At 35.8% G+C, this 10,111-nt stretch overlaps 1 protein-coding gene across 1 annotated transcript in view; it reads left to right on the forward strand.

Moving 5' to 3' along the window:
• The window catches only part of LOC149205969 (alpha/beta-Hydrolases superfamily protein), a 217,051-nt gene extending 209,361 nt beyond the window's left edge, over positions 1-7,690 (forward strand). Inside the window, exons 10-13 of the mRNA XM_089397554.1 lie at positions 2,274-2,422; positions 3,449-3,566; positions 6,790-6,877; positions 7,008-7,690. Of these exons, the coding sequence (XP_089253680.1) occupies positions 2,274-2,422; positions 3,449-3,566; positions 6,790-6,877; positions 7,008-7,276 (624 nt within the window). The 3' untranslated portion in view covers positions 7,277-7,690. The remainder of the gene's footprint in view (positions 1-2,273; positions 2,423-3,448; positions 3,567-6,789; positions 6,878-7,007) is intronic.
• Positions 7,691-10,111: the final 2,421 nt, after the last annotated feature.

The raw sequence follows: 10,111 nt of genomic DNA on the forward strand, positions 1-10,111 counted from the left end.
TGTTGATGTCGATCTTAAACCTATCTGAGCAGCCGTGAAATGAAAGGAAAATTGCACCAGTAGTAGACACACCAAGAACACTTATCAATGGCTTTCCTTTTACATTTATTCAACCATCACATACAATGGATACCCCATATTCATTCCAAGAGATTGTGAATTTACCCAAAACATTTTTTGTTTTGGCTTTTTCCCGATCAAGTCCCACAGTTCTAGCTTTGTCATATCCAGGGCTCTTGTATCCTTTAGGGGCATAATTGATGGCAACAACCATTTCATGCCAATAAAGTGAGCGAAGAACATTGAATGGTATGCACATGCATAGAGAAGCTAGAAATTTTTTGTATCCATGTCATCCCTACAACCTTGGTCAAGGAGTTCTAATATTGTTTTACACCTTACAGGGATGTTTGCGCCTGTGGTTGAAAATCCACTACCATGGTTGGATTCTGATGGAGTCCTTGTCGTTGCTCTATGTGTGCTAGTGGTGTCATGTTCCACCTTTGATCTTTTTTATTGTTATTGTGCTAGGTCCTCTTCCCTTATATATTTGGTTCTTTGTTGTGTTGACACATTTGTGTAGGTTTTGATTCCTATTTGTTTATTCCCATCCCATGCCATTTTCCCCCATAGATGCTTTCTAGCATGGGTATATGAACTTGTGTAAGTAGCATTGCAATGGGGGCATACAAATTTAGTGTTTCCACCCCCTTCCCTCCTCCAAGCCATGTGACATATTTCCACAAGGGTGTTTGGTCTACCCTGGTTTTCTTTCCATCATTTTCACTCCCATTATCCTCCTCCTCCTCTTCCTCTTGGTACTCCTCTTCTTGAGGGTATCCTCCACCACTACCCACTTTTTTATCATCTTCATCATGTCTTCTTCTACTACTTCCCAACCTCATCATCATAGCAAAAAATGGAACCAACAAGATAAGACTAAGCTATAAGCCATATACCCGTCATGTTTGTTGAAGGTTGAGATTATTGCTTACAATAAAATCAGGGAGGAGTGGGAAAGAGTATGAGAAGAGAAGAACATCTAAATTCTAGATCCATTGAACATTCAACATATTTTTACACAAATGTTACTTGGAAAAAAAAGGATGGGATTAGACCCTACCTCTTTGGCTCTCCAACAATCTCCCTTCAATCTCCCAAGTTTGCAAGCTCCAACAATCTCCCACAAGCTCTTCAAGCTTAAACCCTCTCAATCTCTCTCACACATGAAATGTTCTTAATCTCTCTTTCTCACAAATGAAATGGTGATAGTGAGGGTCTTCTAGGTCAAATTGGGTTTGGTCAAGTGTGTTGAGTCTAGTCTGAACTGACTTGCTTTGGGTTTACCCAAACTTCACTAGGTCTCCTATAACTATGGTGCAGGCAATACCTCATAAACCATCTTTATCTCATTGTAATCCATGTGGGATTATTCACAATATACATCAGGCATAGATGGCAAGAGTAGAGTCGTCATTAGGTGAAACCAAATCCAACCATAGGGATATGCTACTATAGTAATAGCTTGTAATACATCACATAGATAATGACCCGAAACTAGAGAGGGCCCATAAGGCGTGATACTAATACTGTTGATGATGTTAGTATCAATGTTGCAAACATCGGCATCGAGATAAAATTGGCAAGGGTCCAGAAAACCAAAAAATCGTAAAAATAAAAATAATATTGGTAAAAATCAGCAAACATTGGTGAAATTAAGATACCACCAAAATACCGGTAAAAATTGACAAACATCAGCTAGGCCAAAAAATTGTGATTTCGTGATAAAATTGGGATGTTATCAGGATGTTTGCAACATTGGTTAGTATTGGAGTGAGGGAAGATGCTATCAAACATTTAAGCTTGATATCGAAGACTTTATTTGAAAGAACTTCCAGGCAACTAAAATCTTTTCATTGCTGAATATTTTAAGCCCTTTGCATCACATAGACATAGGAAGATATGAGATAGCATCATAGCAGATATTAACCAATAGGGTTCTCTTATATCATCTGAAAGTTAACTTCTAATAGGTGACATTTACTATTCTGTAAAGAATATTTTTCTCCCTATATATGGGATGAAAAATTGCGAAAGAATGATGTAACTGCAGACTACTCATCTTTCCTTTGGAAGCAAAGGATCTATTAGCCAGAGGCATCTGTAGCACACGTTTAGTTGAAAGGAAAAGCTCCGTATTTGTTGTTGCTAGTGACCTTATATGATCTTTCTGTTGAATCGAATTCTAAGAATTGGTGTGTACTTGCTTGCAGGAGTATGTGAAAAATATATCAACTAGTGGCATGCAGCAAAAGTATGGCTTTGAGGGCCACATTAATGCGTGTTGGACACATCACATCACATCCAGGGAATGTGAGATAGTCCGAAACTCTGGGTTTCTTGTTGCAGTTATCCATGGAAGGTTGTCAAATCTTACTCTTTTATAATACTCAAAGTTCCCATGTTTTCATGATATGTGAGAAACCATGCTAATAAAACTTGGATGAAATTATATGGTGTTAAAGAAATGAAAGTGACATGAACATCGAGTGATATATCCTTTATGACATTTTTGTAGTATTCAATCAAATTGTTGTCTTCTTCAATATCATATACCTTATCGATTCTGAAGTCCCAGACTTAATTCAGAGGTTAGAAGATAAAGGCCTTTCCCAGTTATTGTAAATGCAACATAATCAACAATCCAGGATTTCACTTCTTACAAGTTCATAAATTATTTGACACATTGTCTCAGTATACGTTCTGTAGGGCTTTCTTGAACATAAAATTTTTGGTAGTATCTGGATTCTGATCATCTTTGTTATCTTAGTTTAGATTAGCCACAGATGCATTTAGAATAGAGAAACAGTTATTAGACAAGAAATGACAGTATTTTGTTTAACATATTTTTGTTCATTATTTGTATTACTTAAGTTGCATGTCTATATTTTTAAAACGACTCAACAATCATGCTAACAAAAAATAGAGGAAAAAGCAGATAATTATATACACATGCATACTGAATCCAAATGTCATGAAGAAACAAAGATACATTCTATAACAAACATTCTTATACCAGATTGGCGGGGGGATGACTAATATCTAAAATAATACCGATGAATATCAAAACTATGGTATTTACTTGTCATAAATGTTGCCCCTCCTTCTCCACCACCCACCTCCCCTCCCACCCCACAAAACATTTTTGGATGATGAGTGGATGAATTTTTAAAATTATAATAAAAGTATAATTAATATTAATAGAAAACGTGGAAAAAAGTTGTGGGGTAATTTACCATCTGTATTGACTTTCTGCACGTTTTAAATATCCAATAAAGGGAAACATCCTTTTCTATAGGTATCCTTTTTACACATGTAATTGGTTACTCCCCTTATTGTGATAGGCATTCAATTATTAATATTTGACAAGCTGCTTTTACTTGTGTAGACATGATATTATTGCGCAAGTACGACATGCCAGGAAAATTGCAAAGAAGTTGTACCCAGTGGCAAGGATGATTGAGTTCCATGGTGGTCATTTAGTCAGTAATGAAAGACCTGAAGAGGTATATCTATGTTACAATGGCTGTAGTCTCTCTGGTTAAACTTAAAACTAACAAGAACAGATGGTAATAATGCTGTTAGCTCATAAGTTTGAAATTTCCCCTTGTTGTCTGTATGTTTGAAGTTTGTTACCATGTAGTATATTTTTCAAGACCTGAAGAAGTGTTCCTAATCTATGATTGCCATTGACATTTCTAAATAAAATTCAGAGATACACAATAATCATTGTATAAACGTCATAATTTTCTTATTCTATTTATATATTTGGACTTTGTTACTATATTATTTGTTTCAAAACTCTTACCATTACTTAAAAGGACTACACATATTGTCCTTTATTTTTTCCTATTGTACAAATATTCGGCCATTTTCAATAGAGCTCAAGATGGAACCTTTTTCTGTTCAAAGCCCCTTGTGGAAACGTTAATCAGTTTTTACCCTCTTTGACGTTGCAAAACATGAGCTCCTATGATAGTAAAGTTATGGAAACACCAATGCTCCTAAACTCTTTATGACTGATGTTCTGTTACTAGCTAGTGTCAATTGGAGTCCGGGTGAATTTTTAGGTTGGCAGGATGTTTGATTGAGTATGAATAAATTCACAAATTTATACCATGATTGTACCTCGATAGCAATGGATTGTTATGGCCATGAGAAGTAATAATCATATTAATGATTCCCAGTTTAAATTCTTTATTGCTTGTTTTCATGCACATTGTCCTGGAGGTTGGCAACTATGTGATCATATTTTACATATCAAAAGAGTCGCTTCCTTATATGTAATTAAGCTGAATGCCTTAGACACTAAGTCACATGACACAATGACACAAGACACAAAAGACACGGAAATATGAGTGTCCAACACAAGACACAAAGACCTCGAAAACAGGACATGGAAGACACATTAAATACACAAATTTGTTATATATATATATATATATATATAAAATACACATACAAATATGAAATATAGGCAAAGATTCAATTTTTTTTAGAATTTAGAAACTAAAAACATTTAGAATTTTACATGAACATGATACAAATTCGATTTCTCTTTAGCCTATTGTCTTGTTAAAACAATGTTTTGTTGAGCATTTGAAGCTATTATTGCAGCCCCACTTTTAGCAGATGCAACACTAGCAAACCCTGAACAAAATGGAGGTGGGACAACATCAGTGGGGGCATTCCTCCCTTTCCTTCGACTTTTTCTATTTGACCTTGATGATTGAGCCATGGTTTATGTGAAATGAGGAAGACAATGGACTACTGTAAGAAAAAAACTTGAAGATTGGTGGACAAATCCACTTTCACAACACTTGGAATCCCTTCTAACCCTCAGCTGCAGTCCACAACGTCTGACACATCCAATATGTTGAGTGAAATGAGCTCAAGTGAAAAGGAAAACGTGCTTTTATGGGGTGCATGCCTCTTTTACGGGCAACATGGTGAGGGCATGTGTCTGACACGTGTTTGGTGTTGATTTTTGTGTGGCATCGGGAGGTATTCCCGCATGCCAAGAGGCCTCCTAAGTGGGCCTAGGGAAATTTTGGAAATTAAAATAAAAAGTTTAATTTTTGGGGTCCATGTAGGCTCTGAACTGTCAAGTCAGCCCCACCATGAAACGGTGTGATCCTTGATTCAACCCACCCATTTGACAAGTATAAATACACAAAGAGACATTCTCATTTCGACCTCTCACACACAACAACATATCTTCTGAAGCAGCTGCAGAAAGGAGCAGATTAGAGGATGAATTGACCAAAGTTTTCTGAAGTTTGACCAAGCTTGACTGTTGACCAGCATTGACTTCTCTGTTTTGGGCAGTTTGACTAGCTGGAATTTTGACCAGGTTTGACTGGTATTTGGACTTGGATTTTGGCACAGATTTCTAAGATAATTTGTAATTGTGAACCTTGCTGAAGGACAATTTCTCCTAGAAGAAAAGTTGTTGGTTTTCTCCCAAGTTTGGGTTTCCCAGGGTAAATTTTGTTGTCTCTATTGTGCATGGCTGTCTCTTTATGATCTTACTGTTTTCACTGCATTACTGTTGAAATATTCTGTGTATAATTGACTCAATAATATCAGGGGCATAAAATAAACCGAATGAAGATTATTTGGTAGTAATCATCAGATCAGAAGATTGGCTTCTACTGTGGAACCTTGTAGAAAATTCAACATTTGGTATGTGTCTTGTGAATAGGACACATGCCAAACATGTGTTGAGCACTGTCTTCACGTATTGGCGTCCAACACGTAGGATAGATGACATGGGCCCTGTTTGGAGGTGTCCTGTTACTTAGCTTCTATATTAAAGCCAGAGTTTCAAATGATGTGGAAATGCTCAATGATATCCCATGAAATTAATTGTAAAAAATGATTACGAGGGGTGTGCATATCATTGGATACAAGAAAGCCCATCAGAACTGACCACTCAAACTGAAAATAGATGTGAACCAAGAGATCTATGCATTGCAAACATAATGCAATATTTTATGTTAGTCGGATCTAATTTTGCCGATTCAACCATCCAAACAAATAGGACATTTGTAAAGCATGTTAGGAAAAGAAGAACAAAGTCTACTTCAGTCGGCTCATAAATTATATTGGTGTTGCTAATGTTCAGTGAATGGGTCAGCAATTTTCATACTGAATGAGGACAAGAAGACCTCAACATATTCTAGTTGGTTCATGGTCTTTGGAGGATTCATTTACAAATTCAAGTTCTGTTTTAGTTAGTCAATGCTGTTCCAAAAGCTGTTTTTCTCTTTTATCTGAAGGAATTTATCAGCATTAAACATATGACATCGAAGGGAGGTTAAGATCACGAAGGAGTCTGTCAACAATTATATATTTTTTTTTAAATCCAGCATGATCCTGCAGGTTATTTCTGATCATGAACCCTGTACATAATTTTAATCCAAATTACATTCATTGCAGACAGAAACAGGCAGTTTTACTTTGAAAAACTGTAAAGTGAGACAGTGAAAGATTAGTTTCTAGGAGTACTAGTCTGAATTTAATGCTAACTTTGACCTTAGAAGACGAATCTGGAATATCAGCAATCTTAAAATTAAAAAATTAAAGTGTGTTCTAAATATGATTGTGGTAGTTTTTGAAAAACATCAGGATGGAAGATCAAGCTGGAAATGCCTATAATCTTAGAACTTTTGGAAACAAATATTTCCAAACATATGTGTGATTGAGTTTTGGTTTGTTATTTGGCAGGTGAATAAAGCCCTTATTGAGCTTATCAAGTCCTCGGAATCTAACTTGCAGCCTCATGAGTGGGTAAACCTATCTCATACTGAAATGGGTAAGGGGTCAAGCATCTATTTTGAATTATTGAGTATCTGTTAATCTTTTATTGTTTGAAGAGGATTGCAGGCTAATAGTGTACACCTATGTGACTATGTTGTCCACTAACATTTTCACTAACCTGGCAGGAAGCGGAGTGCATGACGCATCATCCCGACAAGAAGAAGAAAAAATATTTTATTGCACTGCATGCTTCTATAATACCTGCAGAAATCTGCAGGCTTGCCTCTTTTACTTGTTGGGATTGTTTTTGACCGTATGGGAATATGTAAAAGGATTCTTTCTATCTTTTAGAAAGGAGAGAATTGAACCTTTCGGTGATCATACCAGCGTCAATGATTCAAATCCCCCGGTCAGAACTTCGAAGCCAGGTGTAGTCGCGCCACAGCAATACTAAGCTAGTGACCTGGAAAGTCCTAGCAGTATGCTTTGTTCATTTTTTGAATTGATTATGCAGGAAGCGGAGTGCATGACGCATCATCCCAAGAAGAAGAAGAAAAAATATTTTATTGCACTGCATGCTTCTATAATACCTGCAGAAATCTGCAGGCTTGCCTCTTTTACTTGTTGGGATTGTTTTTGACAGTATTGGAATGTGTAAAAGGATTCTTTCTATCTTTTAGAAAGGAGAGAATTGAACCTTTCGGTGATCATACCAGCGTCAATGATTCAAATCCCCCGGTCAGAACTTCGAAGCCAGGTGTAGTCGTGCCACAGTAATACTAAGCTAGTGACCTGGAATGTCCTAGCAGTATGTTTTCTTCATTTTTTGAATTGATTATTACCATTAATAAAAGTTGTATCCATCAAAGGGAATATTTCGTTCATAAAAAATCTTTATGTGTTGATGCAAGTTACATTAAAATCCATTTGGGATCCAGGTCACTGCAGGTGATTTTTTTAACTAAAACTAGAAGTTTCCAGTGACTTTGAAAGAAAAGCACTGTTATGCTGGCAAGCTTCATAAACCACATCAAAAATTTTATCCTACGAGCAAAAGTGACTAACGGAGTGACAACAGTGTCATCCGATTACCAACAGTTAACGGATTAATGTTGTTTTAAACTAAATAACGTCAAAAGAATTTTGCCATCCACCATCAAAACAGAAAATATTCAAGTTCTCATTTAATTGGTCGAAAGAGAAAACCAAAGCTTGATATACAATCGTTCAAAGCCCAAAATGAATTACCAGTCCAAGTCCATTGTCTGCAAAACTTACGATTCTAAGTTCGCAAACCAAACTGCATATAGGACAATAAATTCAGTACGAATGGCAATTCAATTTTCCATCAATGGATATACATGGCAAATTCCTAGTTCATGAACTTAAATAGACCAAAGTGTTTATAAATAGCAATTCATTACTAATAAAAATTCAATTTTCTCTTAATGGAAATATGGAACTAGAAGGCAATTCCTAGTTCGTGAACTTAAATATAATTTTCTCTTAATGGAAATATGGAACTAGAAGGCAATTCCTAGTTCGTGAACTTAAATATAACTAACAAATGACTGGAGCTTTTAGTAAACCCTAATCTAAATTAAAGGTAGAGTAAGGGGAAAATTATTTTTAATTTTCCACAAGACTTGCTTTCAAACTTTTACCAATGTTAGAGCTGTATGCAAACATTTATAATGGAAAATGACATGGACATTCTATCTTCGATCACTCTTTAACAAACCTAAACATTAAGAAATTACCCAGAAATGCCCAGAAACTTGTTATGGGTTTGTTTCTTTTGACAACATACAACTATTTCATGCGTACATTTATAGAAAAACAAAGTGGTATGCAATTCGAACTATTTAAACAAGAGAGGTAGGAGATTATCATATACTAGCATTTGCACCACATGTTGCAAAGGAAACGCCGTAAGGCATAAATTTGAAAAGAATGGCACTTGATATTGCAAATTTGAGGTCTATCAGGGCCAGCACTGATATTTATATGATGTGAGCTACTCATTCTATGGCCAGCCTGTATTTGAGCATTTCTTTTCACAACCCTCGGTCTTTGTCTATTTCTTGCTTACCACAAGGACTGCTATACCCTGTCAGATTATTGTGGTGAGCTAATAGCTTTATTTTATGGGGTTGTTCTACTATGTATTATTTTTCATCATCAGCATCATTATATTTATATTTAGCATTCTCAATCTTTGCATAACATTAAGATCTACATCTATTACATAAAACATTGTCAGTGATGATCACAATTCATAAATAATAACAAATAAAACTAATGGATTCATAATAATGGAGTACGTATTATGAATTCCAACAAGAAAATATATTTAGAAAGCGAGCCAAGAATAACTTACTCCCATCATCATCATCATCAAAGATCTTAAATTCCAAGCACATACAAGCAGCATAAAACCATGCAGTCACAAACAAGCTTAGAATCAGGGTATCGATTCCAATTAGAATTGTATCAATTTCTTCCAAAGACAAACAATGCTCCTTTTATATTCAACTTTGGTCTGTTTGTCAATGTGCTTGAAGGTGAGATATCATTTGGTCATGGAAGAAACCTTGAATTAAGCATAAATTATATGACTGGGTAGCGATAGCTAGGGATGAAATCTGATCCTAGTGGGAGCCTAAGAGAGCCTGTAAAGAGAAGAAAGATGATTGCAGGATTTCTGCATAATGAGAATGATGAACATGCTGCACTATCTTTGCAAAAGAATATCACTGTTCAGCTATCAAATTGAAAAACTGCCTGAAGATTTCATGTGCCCCAAGCTGCTGAGTTTAATCTTATCTGAAAATCCAATAATTTATCCTATTCCAGAGAACTTTCTAATCAAGCTCAATGCTTTGAGGGTTTTTGATCTCTCCCATACCCAAATAGATTCACTGCCAACATCGGTCATTCAACTCACATTGCTTGAATTTCTCACATTGATTTCTACTAACATCAAGGAATTGCCTCCAGTTATATGCAGTCTTTCTAGGCTTCAATTCTTGGATCTTTTACTCTGCAAAGCCTTAACATCATTGCCAAGTGAGATGTCTAAACTCACTTCGTTGAAAAGACTAAATTTGAGTATGGGTATGGAAAAATCTTTGAATGATCCCACAAATGTTGTGGCTCTGAAGGATCTCACAAATCTTATAAAGCTCCATTTAGTCTTATTTTCAAAATTTGATGCACTAGCAACCATAATGGCAAATTGGCCAGAAATGAGGCATTTATATTTGCATCGTATAAACAGGAATAATCT

Source organism: Pinus tabuliformis, chromosome 1_2, assembly GCF_031772625.1.
Source record: "Pinus tabuliformis cultivar Carrire ecotype Pingquan chromosome 1_2, CPIR1, whole genome shotgun sequence".
NCBI lineage: Eukaryota > Viridiplantae > Streptophyta > Pinopsida > Pinales > Pinaceae > Pinus > Pinus tabuliformis.